The 26,500-nt window shown below is 39.1% G+C and overlaps 2 protein-coding genes across 2 annotated transcripts; one reads left to right on the top strand and one right to left on the bottom strand.

Moving 5' to 3' along the window:
• The first annotated feature begins 1,033 nt into the window (after positions 1-1,033).
• On the top strand, positions 1,034-13,641 carry ttc1 (tetratricopeptide repeat domain 1). The gene is made up of 8 exons (XM_055179456.2): positions 1,034-1,171; positions 1,695-2,201; positions 2,339-2,399; positions 3,958-4,070; positions 4,496-4,532; positions 4,695-4,843; positions 10,380-10,434; positions 13,096-13,641. Exons 2-8 carry the CDS (start codon positions 1,719-1,721, stop codon positions 13,230-13,232), a joined length of 1,035 nt encoding a protein of 344 aa, XP_055035431.2. The 5' UTR covers positions 1,034-1,171; positions 1,695-1,718; the 3' UTR covers positions 13,233-13,641.
• A 2,490-nt stretch (positions 13,642-16,131) lies between these two features.
• Positions 16,132-25,613, bottom strand: pwwp2a (PWWP domain containing 2A). Its single transcript, XM_055179443.2, has 2 exons — positions 24,501-25,613; positions 16,132-20,236 (listed from the first exon to the last, which is right to left on the bottom strand). The coding sequence occupies exons 1-2, from the start codon at positions 25,565-25,567 to the stop codon at positions 18,310-18,312; spliced, it is 2,994 nt and encodes a 997-aa protein (XP_055035418.2). The 5' UTR covers positions 25,568-25,613; the 3' UTR covers positions 16,132-18,309.
• Positions 25,614-26,500: the final 887 nt, after the last annotated feature.

Genomic DNA, 26,500 nt, shown 5'->3' on the forward strand with positions numbered 1-26,500 from the left:
ATAAATTTATTTGTTCTGATGAACACAAAGAAGATATTTTGAAGAATGTTTTAAACCATTTGTGTAAGTCAATGGGGTCCACAAACAGTTTGGTTACAAAAATTCTTCAAAATATCTTCTTCGTGTTCATCAGAACAAAGAAATTTATACGAGTTTGTAACAACATGAGAGTGAGTAAATGATGACAGGATTTTCATTTTTGGGTGAACTATCCCTTTAACATAAGGATATGCTTCTGCATTGCTTATTTTATTCTGGAAATCACTTTCTCTATATTTAAATGCACATGTACAGTATCATTGAACTGTGTGAGCACCAGACTTCTGTTACTATTTTGATCCTTGTTTGTCCTTTGATTTTTTTTACTGATGGTCAGTCATGTGTTTTTAATGGAAAACATGAAGTCATAGAGAGGTCTCTTAGTAAACAACTCGTATGTAAAATTATATACTGTCAGATTTATACTTTCTGAGTTCTATATTTTTTTCACTGCCAGATTCACCAGGTGGCCCAAAGGCAAGCCAGACACGATCACAGAGCTGGAAGCAATATGAGCCAAAACTGTCTATTATGTCATTCCCACAGCTTCTCAACACATCACACTCTCCAAGTGAGAACTCGGAAGTAGGGAAGGAAAAATGCCAAAACTCTGGATAGTTTCACAGGAATATTCATGTATTGCTGGCCTGCTTTAGACAAAAAAATCACAAAATACAAAAAAATTGAAATGGTAACTGCAGATTCTGCTAAAATATAGTCTACACCGAAAAGAAAGCAAAAGTTTGATTAACTTAAAAAATACTTTAGTTGGTAACACCTAAATTATTATTATTATTATTAAGTGAAAAACATTAGTTGAAAAAGTATATAGAAATTAAATTTGTTCAGAGTATTTAAAAAAATTACTAGCTATGGTAACCTTCGTACATTTTTATTATTTTTTCTGTGTAAAACGCCACAGTCGTTTATTAAAGCAAGGTTTTTTTTATCAATATTCACTAGTAATAATCTATATATTTTATTTTATTTTTTTGGTCGATCGTCGTTAATGTCCACCCAGTCCTCCAGAAACGACACGAAACCCGCACTACATATCCCAGAATCCTCTGCGTCTAAACGTCATCCAACGTCAAGACAAACCGGAAAAGACGTTATGGCTCATTTCTAGAAGGTAAGAAAGAAGTACCGGGTGATTGTTTTTGTTAAAAATTATCCGTTTGAATGTTATTGTCTAGTAAAAAGTGCCAGTATTTATGGTACAATTAAAAGCTTTTATTAAACACTTTCGTAGTAGCGAAAGTCCCACGTAGCGAACAATATGAAACCACCACTGTCATATGTGCTAATATCATGTATTAGTGTATAATATTTAATGAACGTTAATATTTATATTTCGTTGGCGAATATTGTTGTTCCTCTTCTTTATCTAAACAAACTGTGATACTATCTTAACTAGGATTTAGCCCAAGTAGTACACTTATGTTGCGAGTGAGCAAAACCTGTTAAGACACATTCATCTGCTGAAATATTGATATACATTTAGCTAAACATATATAAATATGTATGAAACTAAGACTTAAAAAAGCTCATTTGATGTTGCAGCCTGAATTTGAAGAGAAGCGGAATGTACAAATTTGAGTTTTGCTGTGTTGGATGTCAAAGTCTGTGGTCATTTAAGTCTCTTTCACGCCCAGGTTGAACTGACAGGACAGCATCAGATGGAGAGGGAGACTGAGACACTCACAGCCAGCATGGCAAACACATTAAAGGTGTCAGAGACCAGCGAAACCACTGCAGACCAGGAAGACTGTTTTTATGATTGTGATGACACATTACATGTAGAAGATACATCACCTGTGAGACAAGCTGATGTGCAGAGCGAACTCATAAAAGACGATTCAGAAACAGAGACGCTGGGAAATACGGATGTCAATGACAAGTCATGTTTGAATACCACACCGCCGGAGCCTGAGCACAGATCAGCTGAAAAGACACTTGACTCATTGGCTAGAGACCCGGGGCTTGAGGAGAAAAGTAACAAAGACCAGGAGAATTTTGAGAGGTTTGCAGAGGATGATGGGACGAGAGACAGTGACTCTGATTCAGAGTTTAAAGAAGCAGCAAGTACGGTCAAGGTGAGAGAATACGATGAAGAATACCTGCGTGAGCTTGAGAAAGACCTGACGGAGGAAGAAAAGGAGGCGAGTATTGTCCTCTTTGTATTAGATTTCACATCCATTAAAAACTCTGTGTCTGCCTATAGCATATTATCAACGTTGTGCATGATGCTTCTTATTGTTCCATTGTTTTATTTATGATTTGTTCGTTCCAATCACAGAGCAGAAAAAAGGAGAGCTTAGAGCTGAAAGAGAAGGGAAACGCCCAATTTAAAAGTGGAGGTAAGAGGGCCCTTTTCAATTTTTGGGTGAACCGATAACTCGAATAGTTCCCCTCAAAGTGAAAATTAGCCCATATTTTGCTCATCCTCAAGCCATACCTTTTGTGGGTGTATATGACTTATTTCAGCCCAATGGTACAAAAACGCATCCCTTTGCCTTTTTCAAAATAACCATGTAAGTGTAAACAGGGCCTTAAAGGGGTGGTTCAATGGTATTTCAAGCATTCTGACTTATTAACACAGTTTTAGGGTTGTTTCCTCATGCTAAACGTAGGCAAAGTGTCAAAAAAGCAGTTGGGCGTGTTACAGAGTATTTCTGTGCCGAATGCACTTCGTAAGGGTTTTGTACAAGTTTCAGAAAGTTTCTTTCGATTACATGTCCAGCTGACGTTTCAGGGGTTTCTATACGTATCACTTATTTATATGGGCACTTGTCCTGGAAAACCCCGCCCACACGTCAATCAGCTGGAGACGCTAGAACTTACAAACATCACATCACGCGACACAGCTTTGTTTAATTTCAAAACTCAACAATAGCACGAAAGAAGAAGTGTGTTTTTGGATGTAAGGAGAAGAAAGCCAGCCTTATGAAAACAATGGATAGTTTTGCGTGTGTGTGTTTGATGCGCTGGATTTTCCCAACCGGGTCCTGAGTTGCATGCGATAAGTAAGACTTCTGTATATGTTGGAAATAGGCGCGTGCATATAACATAAATGACACAAACATGTAGTGAATCATAAGTTAAACAGTGTTGCATGAATCGCACTCGCTCCTCTCGCGGTAGTAATTCCTCCTTCTTCATTTTTTCATACGTTATCGGAAAGATTCGGTAAAGCTAATCTGTCTTTTATAAATCTGATTAAACTAAAGACTCTTCAGAGATATAAAGGATGTAATACTACTCTATAGGTACTCCAGATTAACATCAGTAATGCAGAAACAGCGTGTGTTATGTGAGCTTTAATAACCAAATGGATTAGTTTTGGATGGGTGGATCTGCTTTTAGAAGCTTTAAAATGTCGCAAATTACAATCCTATTACTAAGTTAAAAAGAGACAGAATATTATCTAAAGGGCATCTATTAAGCCTATTTTTACAAGATTTTATATATGTCTCAGGTGTGCCCAGTATGTGTGTGTTAAGTTTTAGCTCAAAATACAGCATACAACTTGCTGAATGCAGAATCTATGGTAATACAGGACTGTCAGTAAGTGGCCGTGGGCGGGCTTTACCAGTGTGATGTCACATTAACAAGAGAATCAAAACAGCAAATCTAATGAGTCTCCTTTGGTTTAAAGGGGATTTAAAAAGTGGGTCCATTTCACACAGTGCCAACACACATTTATGTCCAAACGTGAATTTTGCATAATAGAAATAACTGACTGTGTTTGCCTAAAAGAAAAAAGTCCTATAAACCCATAATGGCTTGAGGGTGTTAAAATATGGGCAAATATTTATTGTGGGGTGAACTTTATTTTAAATGCTGTTGCAGGAAGGTTTCTTATATTTTAAAGAGGTGTGTATGGATGAGCTTGATGACATTTCAATCTGTTTACAGAACACGTAGAAGCTGAAGAGTCCTACACAGCTGCTCTACGACTGTGTCCTGTCTCCTACAGTAAAGAGAGATCCATACTCTTCTCTAATCGAGCTGCTGCACGCTTGCATCAGGTCAACTTTCTCTAATGATTGTTTAGTTGTTTTTATACTAATCTGGATTTTTTTCTATATTTCTATCATTTTTTCTAGAAACTACAGCTTCTGGTTTGTTTAAAAAATGTGTCCTTTGAGGGCACACAGTGTTTGGTTACTGTACTGCATTGCATCTGTGCATTCTTGTCATATTGAGTTTGCACATTAGGTAAAAATTCCCACTTTGCTTGTTCTTTTATTTTGCCTTACCATGGGTCAGTGGTTGGTTAATAAATTTACAGTTGTATTCTTTTCATCTTAAAATAAATGAAATAGGATTTTTAGCCCTGGAACCAGTTTAATGTAATCACGTCTTGATGCATCCCTTACTTTGTGTGCTCATTGTACCCTGTATGTGATAATCCAAGCATGCTTTATTTATAGTTTTCATTTTTATCTGACAGGATAAAAAAGAAGACGCAATCAGTGACTGTTCTAAAGGTGAGATTATACAAAGCATATATCCATGTATTTTTATGTGCTGTGTCACACATGTATATCTTCATTTGCTTTTCTTGTGAAAATTCAGGTTGACATTTGAACAGTCATGTTTGTTATAAAATGAAGGCAGAGACGGTGTCTAATCTGCCATGTCTCCTAAAGCCATAGAACTAAATCCAAATTACGTTCGTGCCATTCTGCGGAGAGCAGAGCTCTATGAGAAGACAGAGAAGCTTGATGAAGCCCTAGAAGACTACAAAACTGTCTTAGAGAAAGACCCCGGGATACCTGCAGCTAGAGAAGCATGTATGGTAAGTGTCTACTACTATATGGGATTCCTATTAGGCTTTGTTGAAATCCAATCTGGATCATTTATGTTCCATAAATCTGGCGGTTAGGTTATTGGTTAGTAATAATAAGGTTTACCCAAAATGTCATCTTTCTCAAAACCCATATGACTGCCTTTCTTGCTTTCATTTAAAGGAATAGTCTACTCATTTTCAATATTAAAATATGTTATTACCTTAACTAAGAATTGTTGATACATCCCTCTATCATCTGTGTGCGTGCACGTAAGCGCCAGAGCACGCTGCAATGCTTCGATAGCATTTAGCTTAGCCCCATTCATTCAATTGTACCATTTAGAGATAAAGTTAGAAGTGACCAAACACATTTTGGGAGTACTTCGATTCGCCTGAAAAGTCCGCTCCCCTTCTCACTCTCATAATGGGAGAGGGAGGGTGTTACTGCGCCGAGTCGAAGTACTCCCAAAAGTGCTATTACGCCATAAAATATAGCTCCTCTTTTAAATCCGCTTAGAAAAGCGCTACGTTTTATTTTGTACCACCAAACTTGCTCGTATAACTACTCGTCTTAAATAGGAAAAACGTTGATTTGTTTGGTCACTTCTAACTTTATCTCTAAATGGTACCATTGAATGAATGGGGCTAAGCTAAATGCTATCGAAGCGTCGCAGCGCGCTCCAGTGCTTACGTGCACGCACACAGATGATAGAGGGATGTATCAACAATTCTTAGTTAAGGTAATAACATATTTTAATATTGAAAATGATTAGACTATTCCTTTAAGATTGTTTACAGAATGTCCATGTCATTATGGTCTGTAAGACAAACATTTGCCAGTGATTTATTTACTGCCGAAAAACTAGTCCATCCTTGCTATATTTCAAGCCTTTCTATTATAGCCACTGATATACATAGCTCTCACGTATATACGTTTAGGGGCGGTTTCCCGAACAGGGTTTAGATTAATCCACGATGAGGCTTTAGTTATATTTGAACATTTAAGTAGTTTTTACAAACTTTACAAAAAACTTTTCTTGTGTGCATCTAGTGACAAAACATTGGCACTGATATATGTTAAAGGAATAGTCCATTTTCTTAAAAGAAAAATCCAGATAATTTACTCACCACCATGTCATCCAGGATGTTGATGTCTTTCTTTGTTCAGTCGAGAAGAGGTTGTGTTTTTTGGGGAGGACGTTGCGGGATTTTTCTCATTTTAATGGACTTTAATGGACACCAACAATTAATACTTAACTCAACACAACGGAGTTTCAAAGGACTACAAATGATCCCAAATGAGGCATAAGGGTCTTGTCTGGCGAAACGATTGTCATTTTTGACAATAAAAATAACAAATATACACTTTTAAAGCACAACTTCTCGTCTAGATCCGGTCGTGATGCGCCAGCGTGACCCCACGCAATACGTCATTTCGTCAAGAGGTCACAGAGGACGAACGCGAAACTCTGCCCCAGTGTTTACAAGTGTTGAGAAAGAGGTCCGTTCCGACGTTGTTGTATGTAAAATGATACTAATTAATGTCTTTGTGTCAGTTTATTGTTTACAATGGTCTGCAAATGTGCGTTTTATATATGTAACACGTGACCTCCCTACGTCACCTCACGCATTTGCGTGAGGTCGCGCTGGACCGGACCTGGATGAGGAGTTGTGGTTTGAAAAAGCATATTTTTTGTTTTTCTTGTCAAAGGTGACAGTCGTTTCGCTAGATAAGACCCTAGATAAGAGCTGCTGAATGGATGGATGGCGCATGCTCTGCTGCGACAACACATTTTCCATACAAGTCTCGTCACGTCTCGTCTGAGTTCCACGGCTTGTCTAAGTTCTGTCTAAAGTTTTGTTTGTCCTGTTTCGCTTCTCCAATTTCTTAAATTATGGCAAAAACCTCTACATTTTTGATTTTGCTGGTGTTTACAAGTTTACTGCTGACCTGCGATGGCACTACAGGGAGACCGGTGATAGATGGAAGTTTACTCACCTACAGCCGAGAAGACCTGCTAGCATTACGGGACTCCCCACAAAGTAACATCAAGCCCGTGGCGGCTGTACTCCCAGAGCTCCGACCAAGAAAAAGGGGCAAACGAGGAGGAATTAGAAGCAGGATAAGAAGACGTCCCTTTAAACCACCGCTCCCCTCCATCATCCTAGCAAATGTCCGGTCCCTCCGTAATAAAATGGACATGCTACATGCTCGATGCCGTCTGGAAAGGGCCTTCAGAGACATCTGCATTATCGCCCTGACCGAAACCTGGCTGGACGGGGCGATCTCCGATAACGAGGTAGCCCTGGACGGCTTCACCATCATCAGGTCGGACAGAACGGCTCAATCGGGGAAGACGCGAGGGGGAGGGGTCTGTTTTTACATCAACGACAGATGGTGTACTAATATCAAAATCCATCAAAAGATATGTACACCGAATCTGGAAATGGTGACTGTATCATTACGTCCCTACTATCTCCCCCGTGAATTCCCAACTGTTGTGGCTAGCTGTGTTTACATTACCCCAAACGTTAACATCAAGATAGCATCCGAGCTGGTAGCTGAAGACGCTAACTTGATGCTCGCTAAGTATCCGGGGGCTCCAGTGCTTATCATGGGGGATTATAACAGCTGCAGACTAGACACTGTTTTGCCATCATTTCATCAGTATGTTAGTACACCAACCAGAAGGGATAATATTTTGGATCTATGCTATGGTAACATCATTGATGCATACCGTACGCGCTCCTATCCACCACTCGGACTCGCGGATCACAATATGATTTGTTTACTTCCGGCATACAAACAGGAACTCAAAACGCACGAGCCAGAGATATACAGCGTCCCCAAATGGACGGAAGACGCCATTGCGCAACTCCAAGGCTCTCTGGCATGCACTGACTGGGAAGTTTTTGATGGGGAATTAGATGAAAGGGTCTCTGTCATTTCTGATTACATTAACTTCTGTATACAGACCACCATATCAATTAAGAAAATAAAAAAATTCCCAAATTCTAAACCCTGGATTACACATCAACTAAGAAAAAGCCTGAAGGAAAAACACAGAGCCTTCAAGCTTAAGGACATGGCAGCACTTAATGCAGCAAACAGAGCAGTAAAAAATGAGGTTTTTAAAGCCAAACAGCAATACAAAAATAAATTAGAACAAAAATTCAGTTCTATGAACGCAAAACAAGCTTTTCAGATGACCAAAACACTGACTGGAAATGCACCCAGACCCAGAACCCCCATCTCACCAGAACAAGGACATCAACTAAACATCTTTTTCAACCGGTTTGACTCGGTTGACTACTCAGAGAAGTGTCGCAGTCAGCTGGATGCACTCCCCCTGCTGGACCCAAACGACACTGCCCCCTTCTCAAAGGAGGATGTTAGGCGGCAACTTAGAAGATGCAAGCCAGGCAAGGCCTCAGGGCCTGATGGAATTCCAGCAAGGGTGCTCAAGACCTGTGCCTCTGAACTCTCTGAAATAATCCACAATCTCTTCTGTGAAGTCTATCAACAATGCAAAATCCCCACCCTCTGGAAAACAGCCACAATAATTCCAGTACCCAAAAAACCACGCCCTAAAGAATTAAATGACTTTCGTCCCATTGCCCTCACACCTATCCTGATGAAATGCCTGGAGTATCTGCTGCTTCAAACCATCCTGCCACACGTCCGTCCACTTTTGGATCCCTTCCAATTTGCATATAAGGCCAAAAGAGGCACAGAGGATGCTGTGGCATGCCTGCTACACTTAGTCTTACATCACCTGGATTCTCCAGGCACAACTGCCAGGATTTTGTTTGCAGACTTCACTTCAGCATTTAACACCATTCAGAGACACCTGCTAATCCAGAAACTTCTTCATCTTAACGTCCCCTCTCGCCTGATCCATCTCATCCACGACTTCCTTACCAACAGACAACAGGCCGTCAGGGTAAGCACAACAACCACAACTATACTCACTTCTAATACAGGAGCCCCGCAGGGATGTGTCCTAAGCCCCTTTCTCTATACACTCTACACAAATGATTGCACTAGCCCTTCATCTAACACCATATTCCTTAAATATGCTGATGACACTGCAATCATAGGACTCCTTACAGATATTCATTCAACCCAAGAATATCTTAACACAGTTTCTCACTTCACACAATGGTGCAGAAATAATTTTCTCAAACTTAACATCAGTAAAACAAAAGAAATGGCTTTCGGACTGGCACAACTTCAGCACCCTATTTCCATCAATAATGAAACAGTAGAGACAGTAGATCACTTTAAATATCTTGGACTTACATTGACAATAACTTCACCTTTGAGCACCATACAACGGAAATACAGAAAAAAGGAAACCAAAGACTATCAGCTGTGCGCAAACTAAGAGGACTCCATTTTGCCCCCCGCCTATTACTTCTACTATATACAAGCATTGTTCAACCAATCATGTTATACTGTTCCACCTGTTTCTTCAACATGCTGACTGTAAAAAAACGTAAAAAACTCACTCAAATAACAAATATTGCTTCCAAAATAATAGGTCTGCCAACTCAAAACTTACAAGAACTTAATACCAAAGCCATCACACGTATCGCTTATGCAATATCCCTGGACAATACCCACCCACTCAGCAGGTATTTCTCACTTCTACCCTCTGGCAGGAGGTTTAGAAGCATGAGGTGCAATAAAGCACGTTTCAGCAGAAGCCTAATTCCATTAGCCATACAAACAATTAATAAGACACATAGATAAATCATCTTCATCTGTATGCTGTGAAATGCCGCCTGAAAGGATGTCCCCCCCTCGCCCCCCCTACATAAACCTTAAAATTATATATGTCTATGTTTTTAAATGTATATTTGTGCTATATGTGCTGTGGACATGTATGCTTTATGTGACAAAAAAGCGCTTGTTATGGAAATGTGAAAAAGAATTTCCCAAAGGGGACAATAAAATATATACTATACTATGCCTCGTTTGGGATTGTTTATAGTCCTTTGAAACACAGTTGAAAAAAACTGTTACGTGTTGAGTTAAGTGTTAATTGTTGGTGTCCATTAAAGTCCATTAAAATGAGAAAAATCCTGCAATGTTTTCCTCAAAAAACATAATTTCTTCTTGACTGAACAAAGAAAGACATCAACATTTTGGATGAATTGGATGACATGGTGGTGAGTAAATTATCTGGATTTTTCTTTTAAGAAAATGGAATATTCCTTTAAGATGTGCCAGAGCAAGATTTTTTTTTAAACTAAGGTAGCTCAAACATGCATTTTAGTTGGGGACTAGGATAAGCCCTGTCCAGGAAACCGCCCCTTAGACTTTTTGTAAATAATGACTTAAATTCAGTCTGTTGCTCATGCAAAGCATATACTGAATTGAAGTATAGCAAGCCACATGAACCAGCGTTTTATGGAGCATTAATGTGCACTTTCATTTTGTAAGACAATGGAAAATCACATAGGTTTGGACTGAGGTGTGTACATGAGAGTACTTTCTGAATTACTAAATGTTAATTTCTTATTCTCCTATATTGGACAGAGGTTGCCGCGGCAAATCGAAGAGCGCAACGAGAAGCTTAAAGAAGAGATGATGAGTAAGAATGGTTTTCTTTTTAACTTTCACTTTAAAGGTCAGAATTAAAGTCTGGACAAGATTCATTATAATCTGTTATCTCTGCAGAAATATTGCATTACAATTTTGCATTTAGCAGATTTGACCAAAAGTGATTTACTGTGTATTCAAGGCAGGGGCGTCATGCACCAAATTTTTTTAATTGGGCACAGTGTGCACACTTCATGCTGTAATCATAATTATTAACGTCTATTAATAGAATGCATTAAAAACCTTTTTATATGCCATATTCTCAAACACAGACAAAAAAAGGTAAGAAGCGTTTTAAAGTTAATTTAATTGCTATGTAAATATTAATGAAAATCTAAGTGAAAAAATACACTTTTACACCCACAACTAACCCTAAAGCCCGATTCATAGTCGTGGGTAAGTTCTATGCCGTAGCTATCCGTAGCCTGTGCGTAGCCTGACGTGCAAAAATTTTAACAGCGCGTCAGTTCTACGCGGACCGCAAGCGCTGTGATTGGTCCACCAGAACTCCTCCCGTCAGGTAAAAAACTGCGTCATAGGTATTTCCGTTTGTGACGGTGAAAACAAAGAATGGTCAAGTTGAGGAGTGATTTAACTCAAACTGCAACAAAAGTCGCTGTTTATTTACTTCCATCATTGCTGGTCATCCAAATCATACACAACAAGTTGCTGTTTCTTCTTCATTTGTGGGTTAACCTGCCAAGCTTCTTCTTCTCTGACGGTCGTGCTGCTACTGTGGTTACACGCATGGATACTGCCTACCAGCGGTATGCGCGTGTGTTTGCCCGTCGACACGGACGACGACGCAAAAGTATAAATGAAAACCGACACGGAAACTACGCCGTAGGACCTACGCAGAACTATAACGAGCCCTTAACACGCCGATTTTTTGGGACTTTAGCTTATTCACCGTATTCCCCAGAGTTAGATAAGTCCTTACATACCTTTTTCATCTGCGTGCGTCCTTTAAAGGCGGAGTCCACGATGTTTGAAAAACGCGTTGGAAAAGGAGACGGGCCGACTACCAAAACACGCTTATAGCCAATCAAATCAAATCAAATGCCGGTTTGCGTATGTGTGGGGCGGGTCTATCAACAGAAGGTCCAGATTCTATTGGGGTAGGGGCGTGTTTGTTTAGGTGATTTCAAATATCAACATTGGCTTTCAAACATCATGGACTCCGCCTTTAATGCCTAGCTTAGCACAAAGACTGGAAGTAAATGGCTCCAGCTAGCATACTGCTCCCAATAATTTTTTTTGTGATTGTTGCAGGCAAAAATCCTTGATCTTGCGCCACGTTTTCTTAAAAAATGCGATGGAATATGCGGGATATTTATGCAATGAAATTGCAGAAATTACGGGAACTACTTGCAAAAACTGTTTGCAGCTTTTCAATGATGTTCATGTCACATAATCACATCACTTCATAACGTTCCTATGGCAACAGGGGACATGGCTGCGCTTGTGTGAAGTAAATGCAACATTTTTCAACTTTCTTGAAAAAATGCGGTCCCCGCATAAATATGTGGACTTTGGCTGATTATGCGTTGAATCATACATATTGGGAACTATATTCTCAGAAGGCGAAGCACTGCTACTTGAGCGGAGTGATTAGTTCAAGCACAATAAATTCTGAAGGTTGCGAAAAAAGTGAAGGTTGCCTGGATAAAAGAAACACAGATGCTCATAACTGTATTAAAGTTCCAGTAAAAAGCAATGAGTACATCAAGTCTTTAAAAAAATGGGGGAAAAGCTTTGTTCTTACATTTGTCGTGCAGTCTTTTTTCATATTTTGGATTTCTTTCTTACAACACTTTCTGTCCTTTCATGGTATAAAAATAAATATCACACATACTGTATTCATTATCTAGAGATCAGATTTATATGTACATGTAAAGACTGTTGTTGTTGTCTAGAAGGGTAGATAAGTGATTTACTGCAGCTCACAATTGAGCGGTCAGCTGGGGTGTGGCTTCTCAAACACTTCATATTGATCTTACTGCAGTCATAGCCTCAGAGCTGCAGTCAAACAGACACATAGCTTGGTAACACTTTACGATAAGGTTCATTAGTTAACTTTAGTTAATGTATTAACTAACATGAACAAACCATGAGCAATACATTTGTTACAGTATTTATTTATCTTTGTTAATGTTAGTTAATAGTAATAAAGCTTTTGATTGTTTGTTCATGTTAGTTCAGAGTGCATTAACTAACGTTAACAAGATTTTAATAAAGTATTATTAGTTGTTGAAATTAATATGAACAAAGATTAAAAAATGCTGTATAAGTGCAGTTCATTATTAGTTTATGTTAACTAATGTTAACTAAGGAATCTTATTGTAAAGTGTTACCCATAGCTCTTATACTGTCAAATATTTTTTTGTAATTTAGTGACTGTAAACAGAGCTTGTTTTATGAGTTTCGTTGCAAAACGAGATAACCACCGTTTTGTTAATTGTTCAGAAATCGCTTTTTTTGTTTGTGCATTCCAATTATTTTCAATGCAACTTCAGTTGGTTTGTTTTAAGTAGCATCATAAAACAAAATAATAACATGATAACATAATAATAAACATGTTTTGACAAAAATGTTAAAAAATGGATTTATCTCGTTTTGCAACGAAACTCTTCATGTGTTTTTGTTTTCACAGGTAAGCTGAAGGACTTGGGTAACATGGTTTTACGACCCTTTGGTCTTTCCACTAACAACTTCCAGCTCAACCAGGATGCCAACACAGGATCCTACTCAATTAATTTCGTTCAGAATCCCAATAACAACAACAGATAGCAATTTAGAGTCTACAGTCGTAACAACTAATAAACTATTAACCCTAAGGATTATTGAGTCACATTTTCTGGCTACACCAAGTCATTCTGATGCCTTTTTGGAGAATCACGTGTCATTGATGATTTTTTTTAGATGTTTTCATTTGATTTGCTCAATTAAATTAAAATAAACACAAGCTGGTGAAGTTTAAAATCTTAAGGCAACTTTGTTACAGATCCCTAATGCGCTTAAGAGTGTGTATTAAGTTGTTTTTGGCATGTTAAAAGTGTTGTTTGCTGTCAGTGAAAACCAGACCGTTCGCCAGTACTGATCAATGAGGCGATCTTAACCAAAAAGCCCAGTCATGCCTGTATTATTTACTGGAACTGTACTACTTCCATTCACATTAAACCACACCTTCTTTAATATACTTGCTGTTGCTTTTTTTGTCTAACATCTATTTATATTTGGTGACAAAATGCTCACACTTATCCGAATGTATACGTTGTTAAAAAATAAAGCACACATCTTGTTAGAAGACAAAAACAGATGTTTAATGTTCATTTCAAGAGTTATACAATAATAAAACAAATTTAACCACCATCTTCATATGTATCAGGAGGGTTCAATTCCCTTTTACAAGCCTCAGATTCAGCCTGTACCAAGAGGCTGCTGGCCAAACACAAAAAAACCTTGAGCCAAACCTTGAAACTGATAAAGCGATGTATGGTATGACAGATGGAAAGTTTATGGAAAACATGTATTAGGTTCTTACGATTGTGTTTATTAAATAAGATAAAAGCCATCTGAATAGTGGTTTGAAGTGAGCGTATCATGTGTTCAACTATGGTGTACCACAACCATAACCGAGTGGAAAACTTCACGCTGTAATGAGACTTCAAGAATGAGGATTAAGTGCACCCCCCTGCATTAAGGCTCAGGATTTCTCAACACATAAATAAAAGCATGGGCAAAACTGGGAACACTGGTTTCATCATAAGCACAAGTCCTCTGTATTTGTACTGTGAAGCATAGCACATGCAATATTTATTGCATTTCAACATATTTTAAATGATCATTTCTCTTTGATTTCAAAACAAACACTTAAAACCCCTGAAATGTGTTCCTGATCCATAAAAAAACAGAACGTCCCTGTGCTCTTCAGTATTTGTCCTTTTTAAGCATGATTTAAACATGAATGCCCGCTTAAAGATACATCGGTTTTGAAAAATTCATCTCAGCATGATTGATTGGGATAAAAGTGTACAGTCTGCAATTCATTATAAATATATATAATTCTTTTCTTAAATAAAAATAATTTCTCCATTACGCGCGTGTCTCCAACTGTGGACGGCCCGTCCCATCTTCCTGGCTCTTGACCAATGGCAGTGCTCCAGGCAAGAGACTTATCAGCAGCCCTTCAGCGTTGCAGCGCTGGAAAGAAAGGATACATGATAAGAATATTTCTCCTCAAACAGGACTATATTTATTAACCAGTATGGAAATACAAAATGTTTTATCCAAAACACGATCAATAAATAATCACTGTAAAAAACACATATTTTTGCACTTATGTTTTTAAGTTGAATGATTTACTCGATAAGTGATGAGTTGCTGTAACTTAACAAATCAAGTTGAATTTGCATTAGTTATGTCAACTTTTATTTTATAAGTTACAGCAACTCATCACTAGTCAATATAGTTAAATGACTTATAAAGTGCAAAAATATTTTTTTTAGTCTGGGTAAAACTACCATACAAGCATTTCACTTATAGTTTGTCTTATCAACCACTGGTTTCTCATTTGATAAAAAATATTAGATAGAAGTTTAAATTCGCTTCTCCGGTGAAATAAAAAAAATCTTGCAGTGCTTTACCACCAATTGTAATCGTGTAATGTGTTTCAACAAGATTCAATGCACCAACATGTAATTGCAAAAAATGTTAATTTATATTTCTTAATTTCATGTAATCTAATAGATTTTTAAACTACTTTGGCTGCCTTTGTTTATGGTGGAGATGTTATGCACATTTATGAAATCCAGGCTAAAGTCTTACATTCGATTAATAAGATCAATGCATCAAGTTTAATTTCACACACTAATTTGACTATTTTCAAATTTTTGACATGAATTTAATATTAAAGAGATTAAGTTTATATTTTCAGAATGTTCTTTACAATATGTAGGATGGTTTTATTTAGAATACAGGAAATCACAAAAAAAATACTAGCTGGGTATTTACTGGCAGGGTCACATTTGTCTAAAACAGTGGTCTCCAACATGGTACCCACAGGCACCACGTTGCCCACCAAAGCACATTCTATAAATAGCCTCGTAATATTTATTTATTACATGTTTTTTTATATTTGCTTGGCTTCTTTTATGTATGTTAACATTTTAAACAATGATAAAACATCAACAAATAAAACAAAATCAAGTAAAACAAAAGTTTTGTGTATAAATGTAGCCCTCCAGATTGTTTTATCCATTGTGGTAGCCCTTGCTCACAAAAAGGTTGGAGACCCCTGGTTTAAACTATGCAAACATGGTCATGTGTACACGATATTCATGACAACCCTGTGCAGGCTTGCATTTTGTATAGTCAAAAATTTTTGGATCTAGGCTCCCATAATGTTTTCTCATCTGTTTGCAGGTATGAAAATCTGTCTTGTAATGTATTTATTATGAAAAAAATCACTAGTTAAATTTTGAAATTCGTAAAAATTTGAGAATGAATATATGGTTTTTGACAGTGGGATTTAAACTCACAAAAAAAAACATCTTCCCACAGCAGGGTTGTGCATTAGAGGCTACACCTCACATAAATGCAGTTCAATGGTGGGCATTGCATTTGATAACTTTGTAGTGATGAATAGAAGCTGAAGATAAAATATGAAAATAATGACAACTAGATCAAATTCTTGAAGTTCACAGTTTATTTATATACTCTTCAAACATCAGAAAACATGTACACAATATTTTCAACCGTTTCGTTTTTTCAATGGTTTTACAGCATTCTCTGACCTGCAAACAGATAGAAATAGCAAAGTAAAAAATAAGATGCTGAAACGAAACAAAGCCAACCACCCAAATAAATACTGTGTTTATTCTTTAGACAAACATCCGCCAGTCAGTCAGTCAGTGTGGTCTACCAAGCATCGTTTTGTTTTTTCTCAAGCCATTGATCTCTACCTGCTCACATATGGAAAGACCAAGCTATCATACAGTATGTCCCTTCGACAGGTGCTAATGGATATGCAATGCAAAGACATAACCATGATTACAGACAAGAAAAACAAGAGTTAATGCTCATCCACACACAAGTAAAATTGTTTGTTCTCACAATTAAAACAAGATCCAGTCTATTCTTCTTTCATTTAAGCAGTGAAAACAAATAGTTTTTAACACTTTACATATAAACGTGTACTCCACACCTTCGGCCGCATTATGCGAATAGTGAAATGACAGCAAATAAAGTTCAAGCACAACAAATAAATTTAAAACACAATAATCCAAAACATTTCAGCTGTGACAATGAATACTGAAATCAGAATAATCACTAAACAAACAAACCAGCCATTGGCCCATAATTATAACAAACATACACGTGAGAACTGCTGCCGCTTTTTAGCAGGACACCGCGGCCGTCAAGTGTTTTCCTTTTAATGGAACGATTTTGGTATTCCATTGCAGCTACATCAAAACTTACAGTTTGCTTCTTGATGAAATATGCCTAAATTGAATAAACATATGGTGGCATCAAAAAGCTTAATATTCCATTAAACACATATGCACGCCCAAATCCATGCAAAAAAGGGGGGTTGGCTGAACAACAGGAACACTTTTGTGAAAATCAGACGTATATAAAAAATAGTCTGAGACATGAACATATGACAACGGCAGGAGGGAGCAAAACAAGTGGAGGAAAAGAAAAAAGAAGCTGTGAACAGGGCAAGAAGATTAGGGAGAAATGAGCTCGGGGAGCAGATGTTGTAGCTGTGAGGGGCGAGGGAGGCGGGCACGCAAATAGGCTGGCGGGTTTCTTCACGTCTGAGTTTGTACTCTCTGTATTTACAGAGTTGCTGTGCTCTACTCACAGTGGCACTTGAGGTGACTTTGGCTTACAGGCACCTCCCCAAATAACAGCAGCTCAACTGCCCGCAAAGCCATGGCTGGCCAAAAGCCACACCCAGATCGACAGCCATCTGCACGTATCGCTGGACTTGGATTAGTCGTGTCAGAACATCTAAGAAAAATCAGCACCGATCCAAGTCCTTCTTACTACCTGAGCAAGACACTCTGTATCCAATAGGGACAAGTTTTCACATTTCCACTAACTTCCATGTTAAAAGGATATTTAAAATAGTGTCCTAAATGAAATTAAAAGACTGTAGTTCATCTTAAAAAGATTGGACTGAGAGGCTCCAACTTGTATAAAACACACCGAACTGACACTGTAAACATATAACCCGCCTTTGATCATCCGAAAGGAAGCATTTACTGTGCTAGGATTGGGATTTGGACAAAAAGAAATTCCTTTCCGTGTTTTCTGTGTCTTAAGGTAGCAGTCGACTTGTTTAGTTGATATCAAGTATAAATAGCTACATGTAGACATCGAATTCTTCAAATGAATGCTAGTAAGCTCAATCCCACGCAGGGTTACTTGCTAACCGTTTTGCCATTTATTTTGCAACAGCAGACACTGATTTTTCCCCAACTTCAGATACTGATACTACTTAGCTGAACAACTAAGTTCAAAGCCTAAATATTGTGGGCACTCACAAGCTCATAAAATCTTTGTCTCGATCTCTCCGTCATCTGTTTTCAGTATAATAATTGTAAGACATGGCAAACTCAAAAGACGAACATGTACGGACGAAAATCGAAATATCAACCGTTTCATTTTCAGTTAATCGGATCAATCCCCTTTATTTGCCTGTTTAGTGACAATAAATTAGTTCTGGTTGTCTGGCTGATGTTGGCTGGGATTCACTCTGGACCCTGAGACTGGGTAGAGCAAAGTTCGAAAGGTTTCAGAAGGGTTACGGGGGCCAATTCGGGTGCCTGGCTTTCCTATCTTACCAAGATACGTAACCTCACGTCTCAAACTGAGTTAGCAAGGCGCGAACCTCGGGTGTGAGCTGCTTGGCAGCCTTGGCAGCCTCAGTGATGGCTTTACGATACAGACCCTTTCTCTTCTTGTCAAAGCGAGACTGGAAGCTTTCTAGAAAAGGGGCAAGTTGAGTAATTGCCAAGAAGGAAGTGGTAGGCGACCCGAACCAAGACACTCTGGCCTCCTGCCTGACTAAGAGCCCATTATCTTTGCGACTCACTGTGATGGCTAGGATGCGTGCGGGCCACCAAGGGAAGCCGAGGATTTTGGCCCAAACAATGTCCCCTACACAAATTGTCCTACCATCCAGAGCAACGCACTTTGTAACGTTTTTGGAAAAAACAGTAGCTTTGTGGGATTTACTGCATTTTTTGTTGTCCTTAGGAGCAGAGGGAGAGGCAGAGGCAAAAGCGGAGGACGTGCCAGGGGCAGGGGCCGATCGCAAGTCACCGGGAGGGGGAAACTCAAATGTTTCGGTAGAGCTACACTCAGAGTTTGATGACTTTAGGTCATCACCACTATCGACGCTGCACATGGAGGTACTAGAGGAGTCAGGCTGGCTGGGGTTAAGGCTCATGTAAACCACTAAGTTGCCAGCCTTACCCCCACGCGTCTCCCGCTTTTCCTCCCGCCCCTCCTGTTCCTCTCGCTCAGCCTGGGGTTCCCTGCATTCCGGGGCTGAGAGCATTTGGGGATCGGGTTGGGCCGGGCTCACTAGGGACTCAAGCGCTCTTTCGGGCCTCTGGGGCTCTACAGCATTGACGGCTTGGCTTGCAGAGCAGGAGGAGGAGGAAGAGGAGGAGCGCGTGGAGTTGCAGCGAGGCGCGGCTGGTTTAGGCAGCACCAAACGGCCCCCTCCCGGCACTTTTTCCAAGCAAGGCGGCTTACATGAAGAAGAATCGTTCTCTTCATTACGGTACCTTTGGGGCTTGATGCGCATCCTGGGTGGCAAAGGGTTGGAACCTGGGCTTCCTCCACTGATCTGCTGCAGTCTCCGAGTGAAGTGGACCTTCTGGTGGGCTTCCTGGAGAGCAGCAGCCCTGGTTATGGCCTTGGAATTCCCGCTGCTACCTGTGACTGTCTCTCTTTGTCCTCTCTGAACCTTGGCCATCTTAAGCACCTCTCGTGCTTTGGAGTGGTCAACGTTTTTGCTCTGAAGGACTTTCTTGGCATTGGCCGAAGATGGTGTCGGAGCAGACACCCCCTTCACCACTTTGTTACCAGCAGCTGCCCCTTTAATCTGACTGTGGCCCAGAGAGGAGGTGGACGATGACACTCGTATGGCTGAGGCCTGCCGCTTGGGCCCTTCAGTACCACGGCCCTTGTCCTCAGAACGCAGCTCATTACGTGGCCGCTTAGCGGCAGCTGCCGTCGTGTTGTCATTTCGCCGTCTTTTGGCATCGTCACTACGGCAGTCTGAGATAGGACCTCTGCGTGTCTCACGCTTGTCCCCTTGCACTACAGCCCCTTTGCATTTATCACACAGAACTTGTCTGGGTCGGAGCTTGATGGCATTCATTATAGAAGTGGGCTCCTCTCTGTACAGCCTACGCTTGGGCCGCTTGATTTTGCGGGGTAGTGGCTGAGGTAATGACTGGTTGTAAGTGTCCCTGATGAACAAAGGGGGTGGATAAGGAGCACCCTCCTGAAACAAGGGAGGTGGTTTTGAGGTCCATGGGTTGGGCTGAGGGTTGGGACAGGGCTGAGGTGCAGCAGGAGCCTCGGCAGGGTCCTTCAGAGGGACATTAGAAGCATCCGCAGGATCCTTAATTGGGGCATCAGTAGGTCCTTGAGAGACACCTTTATCTGTTTCTGACTGGAATGCTTCAGTCTTTAGCTGCATAGATTCTGGTTTATCCTTGTACTCCCTCTTAGGGAACACTGTTATAGGAATTCCATAAGGTCCAAACCTGAGGTAGACAGAATGAGAAAAGACAAACACAATAAGTTTAAAAAGTACAAGATCAGGTTGTAACCAGTTTCTTCAAATTAAACCAAAATCTCTGGTTTAACATACAAGAATACCCTTACAACAACAAAATGTAGATCTTACTAAATGATTACTAAAAAGATACTGTCATTAAATTCAGTCTAGTCTTTTACTATTACATTGTTGAACAATAATAAAGTTCTTTAAAAGCATTTTTCATTACATATTTAAGTCAATCATACGGTCATGTCTTTATTTGAATGCCATTTTATCTGGCTATGTTTATGTTTATAAATTTCAATGGAAAGAGGAATGGTTAGATAGCATCAAAGCAGGAGTTCAGATTTTATTTTCTGCAACCATCATGCACCCGATTACGCCTAAAAACTGCTCTGCAAGAATAAAAATAATAAGACTAGATACTACAAAAGATGCACAAAACCTGCGTTGCTTTTTCATTTTAAGATTCCTACAAAATAAAAAGCTATAAAAGAACAAACAATTCCTGCTTTGTCAGAAAGCTGATCATCTTTTGCTTTAAAGCTGATATCAGAAGGAAATGCAATGCAGCACCACTGCTGAAAAATTATGCACTAAAATGTCCTTGGATGTCAAAAACACACTTTTGGGCATTGCAAAACCATGTGTAGCAATAACACTGTTCACCTGTATCAGTCCTGTATCAAATGTGAGCCAAGTATAATTTGCCTAACAAATAGCAGATTTCTACAGATAAAAGAATGAACAATTACACAGCCCAACCAAAAATTAAAGAGCCTCCTTAAATGTGCACTTTTGCATACATTGTGAAATAATGTATGTCTCTACAAAATATATCCAATAAGTAAGTCACAAACGTAATTTTCTGATTTTCCATTTTAATATACAAATGCAAAAACCACATACTACACTCATGCTTGTGTGCTTGAAAATCAGTTAATGCATCACAGATATGGTGCAATATGATCTTAAGAAGCAGGTAAATGAAAGACGACCCATCATAGAAATATAGATTAGCAAGCTAAGTACTATGGTTGCACCCCTTACTCATATGCATTACTGTATGTAATTTTGTAGTATGAACAAGTAGTGTGTTCACGCTGATAAAGCAGGCACTATCAAAACATAAGTAGTGCACTGTGATACCTATAGATGATGCACTTCCCATTAAATAAAAATAAAGGTGGAATATTGAACACTTCATAAACTCATAATTTCCCTACATATCAATGGGGAAGAGCGAAAATTACTTAAAAATAAAAAAACAACATTTCACACTTAAAATGAATAAGTGCAACATTTGGACAGTCAGTCAGTATCCGTGTTTAGTGTGAAAACACTATTCACACTTTTGTACTAGGAATGCATATGAACATAAATGCACTTATAGTCTTATAGTTCGACTCTGCAGAGTATATAGAAATCATTTAGGAATTTATCTTTCTAAATGAAATAACCCAAGAATTGTTGCAAGATGTTTCAATAAAAGACTATAAATGATCCAACATGAAAAATGCAAATGGAAATAACCCTTATAGCAAAGACTAAAAATAAACTGGACAGCATGGTTGGCAAATCACTTTAAAGCCATGACAGCAGCAGTACATTGACTGACTTCAGTCACTGTACTGCTGCTGTACATCCCATAGTTCATTCAATGAATATTAATGAATATTATTCAATCCCACAGACATTAACTGCTTTCAATCTGTTACAAAGTGATTACACATCTATCACCACTCCAAATGAAACATTACACTTAAACTAATAAAGATAAAGTAGAAAGCAAGAGTGCAAGTCTGAGAGACATTTTTTAAATAAAAACTTTGACTTTTTGTCTTTGTTTGACATATAGAGCTGTGTCTAGGGCTGAATAATAATTTAATAATTCAATGTATTTTGCAGTATATTTTTTTAACGGTGATATGGTTACTAAACAGATTTCCAATATTTCGATATACATGTCATTATTTTTAACACGTCTAAAAACGGGTCAAGACGCTTCTTCCTTCCAAAGCGTGCTCCCGTGGCGTCTTTCGTAGCTAAAGCAACCATGAGCTACGCTCTCCGTGGCGGTGAGGAAAACAAAATGCAGGATCGGATTTAAATCACTCATCTGTACCTCGAGTCAAATTATATCATTGTAGGCATGAGATCAAATAATCTGCTTGGAGATTAATTAAGCTAAAGAGGTTTCACTCAGAAGTGCGAGAAGGTGCGGGGTTCGTTCGCATCAAGTCACAGCTTCCAATATTGACACCATATAGGGAGGTAAAGAATGGGAGATGTAATGCAACACGAATTAAACTATGGATAAAAAATAGAATTCCATCATCAGAATAGTATGTGCACACTGTATGCGCACCGCCAGATTTTACGCGTAGGTCACGCATGCACAAACAAACGTTGCTATATAGCACCAAAAGTGGTTCTTTGCTCGTAATCATAGAAGAACCATTTTTAGTGCCATATAGCACCGGTGAAGCACCTGTGTAGAACCATATAGTGCTTTGTAGAACCAAATGTGTTGTGTAGTGGTGCTATATGGCCCCTATATGGTTCTACACAGGTGCTTCACCGATGCTATATGGCACTAAAAATGGTTCTTCTATGATTACGAGCAAAGAGCCACTTTTGGTGCTGTGTAGCACCATTTTTTTTGTGTAGTATGTAGCCCAGGAGATTCATTGCATACATGTATGATAACTATGCTTTGCAAGGTTGTATGTTTGATTGTGCGTGTATGTTTGTGTATTATAAAAAATAAACTATACTCTGGGCTTTAGACTTCCACTCACCATACTTCATAAATATCAACACATTTTGTTTGTTTCAAAAAATGAAAGTACAAGCTATACTTATAACATATAACTGTAATATTCATTTATTCACATCACTATTGTAGGACTAAAATGATGAGTGTCCTTGAGGATCTGCCCACAATATAATTATTCTACACCACGTCCATCCTTCTTTAAACCAATCTGGTGTCTTGTGTAATTAGTTGGTTGACTCATTTGGTCTGTCAGCATGGGCAAGTGTTGCCTCTAAAAGTGTAATATCCAGCTGATGTAATCATCACTTTCTAGTAATGTTGTTGCACAGGCTCTTCCGGACACAAAGAAACATCACAGGAATGTTTCACGACTTATCTCAAGTGAGAACTGAGAGACGGGTGATCCCACAACACATGGGGCCATATGGATTGATGACACTATAAATTGGGCTCAGCTATGATGACTCTCTGACACCAGGAGAAAATGTGTCAAAAAGGGTGTTGAGGATATTTGTAGGGGGTGTATGGTGTTAATCACCAGCATTACACACAGTTTCCATGGGTATAGTAATGTATACTATAATTATTTTGTTATAGTGTATACACTATTAAAATAAAGGTGCAGTCGGAGCCGATGGTGTAGTGGACGGTGCTCCGACACATGGTGCGGACACTCTTCTGGCGGCCCGAGTTCGAATCCCGGCTCGAGGTCCTTTGCCAATCCCATACCCCTCTCTTCACCCTATACTTCCTGTCATTACAATCTATCTAATAAAGGCAAAAATGGCCAAAAAATAACTTAAAAAAAGAAATAATAAATAAATAAATAAATAAATAAAGGTGCTAGAAAAGTTCTTCTTTACTACCTTAGAAAACCAAAAATTATTTTATTTTTGGAAAGCATTTTTAAGCATGAGTGTGACATGCTGCATTTTATTTTCTAGTGTATAGATGTAAAATTAATTTTGATATAAATTATAAATTTTGTGTCAGACCACAGAACTATACATTAATTTACTATAATAAATTGTAGTGAAATTCCTACATACCATAGTGGTTTTAAAACTTACCATAATAAATATTTAAAACAAATTACTATCATTAATATTACAGTGACTGTACTACACAATAGTATAAATACTACAATGTGCTACAGTACACTAAAATTTCGTACAGTTCCCTATTGAAAAAAATTAGGTATAATATAATATCGTTTCATGTATGTTTTCAAGTAAATAAAGTAACGAAGTAATTAAAACTTTTATCAACTAAATCTATAAGCTAATAAGAATTGCACTGCAGGTTTACTCCTAATCAATACTGATAAAAAAAACTTTAAACCAACCAGTTTAAGTTAAAGAGGTTTAAAAGAAAGATGCTGATTACACCTCAGCAATGCAACCATGAATTTGACAGCTGTGACAGCTGAAGTGTGTGGGGGGGACACAGGTGCACATTATATGTTTACCTTTTAGAAAGGTCCATGAGGACCCCGGAGAAGATCTTCTCCCCTAAACGAAACGACACCACGAGCGCATCATCAATGATGTGATCCAGTGAGACCCGAACCTCTGACCCGAGCACCAAACGGCTGAGCGTGTCAGATTCAGGGCACAGAACCGGGGGTTTCGTCTCCGACTCCCCTTTAGGTTCGCTGAGGTCCGTACTGAAACTCTGTTGATGAAGAGGATGCGAGTGCACCTCCTCCGACGATGAGATGAGCGACTGATCCACCGCTCCTGAAAGTTCGGGAGAGTCCTTACTGGAACCAGTAGAAAAGTCACTAATGCAACTCTGTCCCAGAGACGACGACTCTGTATTGGACAGAAAGTCCAGATTATCCGAGGGGTGAGGGGTTTCGTGAAAAGCACCCTCGTGACTTTTGTGTTCTGACCCGGCGAGTTCGGGCTCTGTGTCTGGCTGCGTGAAGCCTATCAGTTCGCACTCCAGATCAGTAGGATGGGTTGACGCGGGATTTGTGTCATAATCGACACTCGGTTCGGCTGGCACGGCGAGAGACAGTGCGCTCTCGGGTTCGGAAGGATGAGCAGGACGGGAATGCAAGAAGACGACAGAGGGCTGGGAGTCAGAGATGGAGCTCGGATGAAGGCAGGGGCTTGATTCAAGAGGACTGACCTCGTTTGCAACCTCCACCTTTGGCGAGTACGATTTTTTCAGACCGTATTCAGAAATGCCTTTATACCTGTAGTCCATAAGCATGGGCGGCTCGGTTCCGTCCGTGCGCCCCCAGGAATCCCCCGGCTCGGTTTGCTCACCGTCCGCATGGGCAGCGAGGGCTTTTCCCGCGGCTTGAAGGTCCGGCCTTCTGATTTCCATTTGGACATGGCTGCATTCCTGAACTGCATCCACATCTTCGGGTTGGTGACAAAGCTCCGTGTCAGAGACGAAGTCCTGCGTTGAACGGGTTTCTAGTTCGTCCACATGCTCTCCTGGCTCGGTGTCGTATTCCGCCCCGTCCCCCGCTGTCGTTGATGCCGCAGCAGCAGCTCCTGGCTCCGCAGCCACGGCCGCCATTTTCTTTCCGCTTTGCTATTGCTACTTGGCCCTCTCCTCCCGATACGATTCGAGCCCGCCCACCTACAACTGCTGACACTTGCCATTGGTTGTTTTAGTGTGCGCTTGTTATTGATTAGGTCAGGGTCTTGTCATTCAAAGAAAAAACGCGGTGTGATTGGCTTCTGTTATGTCAATACACTTTATTATTTGGATACAACTTTAGCGCCGCTAGAGGCGATGTTGAGTTGTGTATTTATAACAGCGTTGTCCAGTTTTTGTTTTCTCAGTTGCTTTCAGCGTGAAAAAAGCATTACTTTAAAATGCCAATTCAAGATAAAGTTGTATTAATTTTATTAACAAAGTAGATATTTAAAAATAAACAAATTGTGGATAATGGGTGGGGCATTATTGCTTTGCAATAAAATAAACGTGCAGACAAGACTGATTTGTTTTATTTTATTTTCATATTCACCAATGCTGTCTAGTTCAGAGCAGCTGACTTATGCATATTTTATAGGTTCATTTTAACCAGCCATTGTATTTTCTATGACCTACTGATCATCATGTGACCTTTCACCCATCTTCTGTCTGATGATACCCTGTCTCCTATTATGCAGATGGGCTATCTGCCTATCTATCTATCTATCTATCTATCTATCTATCTATCTATCTATCTATCTATCTATCTATCTATCTATCTATCTATCTATCTATCTATCTATCTATCTATCTATCTATCTATCTATCTATCTATCTATCTATCTATCTATCTACATTAACAGGTTTATACAACAGTCTTTATTTATTTTATGCATAAAATAAACGTGAATAAATAAATTAAATAAAAGCGATAAAGTCAAAATATAAATCCAATCAAATAGTCTTTAAATGATTTGTCACCATGTTTAATGTTTCAACTTAATTCTTTTATTGTCAAACCTTGAGAGAATG

This window comes from Misgurnus anguillicaudatus, chromosome 9 (genome assembly GCF_027580225.2).
Source record: "Misgurnus anguillicaudatus chromosome 9, ASM2758022v2, whole genome shotgun sequence".
Classification (NCBI taxonomy): Eukaryota; Metazoa; Chordata; class Actinopteri; order Cypriniformes; family Cobitidae; genus Misgurnus; species Misgurnus anguillicaudatus.

Bases quoted from the DNA above. Each gene is read 5' to 3' on its own strand.
- ttc1 (XM_055179456.2), top strand. From the start codon at position 1,719: ATGGAGAGGGAGACTGAGACACTCACAGCCAGCATGGCAAACACATTA. The intron at 2,202-2,338 runs GCGAGTATTGTC...TTCCAATCACAG, and splicing joins TGACGGAGGAAGAAAAGGAG to AGCAGAAAAAAGGAGAGCTT. The intron at 2,400-3,957 runs GTAAGAGGGCCC...ATCTGTTTACAG, and splicing joins CGCCCAATTTAAAAGTGGAG to AACACGTAGAAGCTGAAGAG.
- pwwp2a (XM_055179443.2), bottom strand. From the start codon at position 25,567: ATGGCGGCCGTGGCTGCGGAGCCAGGAGCTGCTGCTGCGGCATCAACG. The intron at 20,237-24,500 runs GTAAACATATAA...TGTCTACCTCAG, and splicing joins CTCATGGACCTTTCTAAAAG to GTTTGGACCTTATGGAATTC.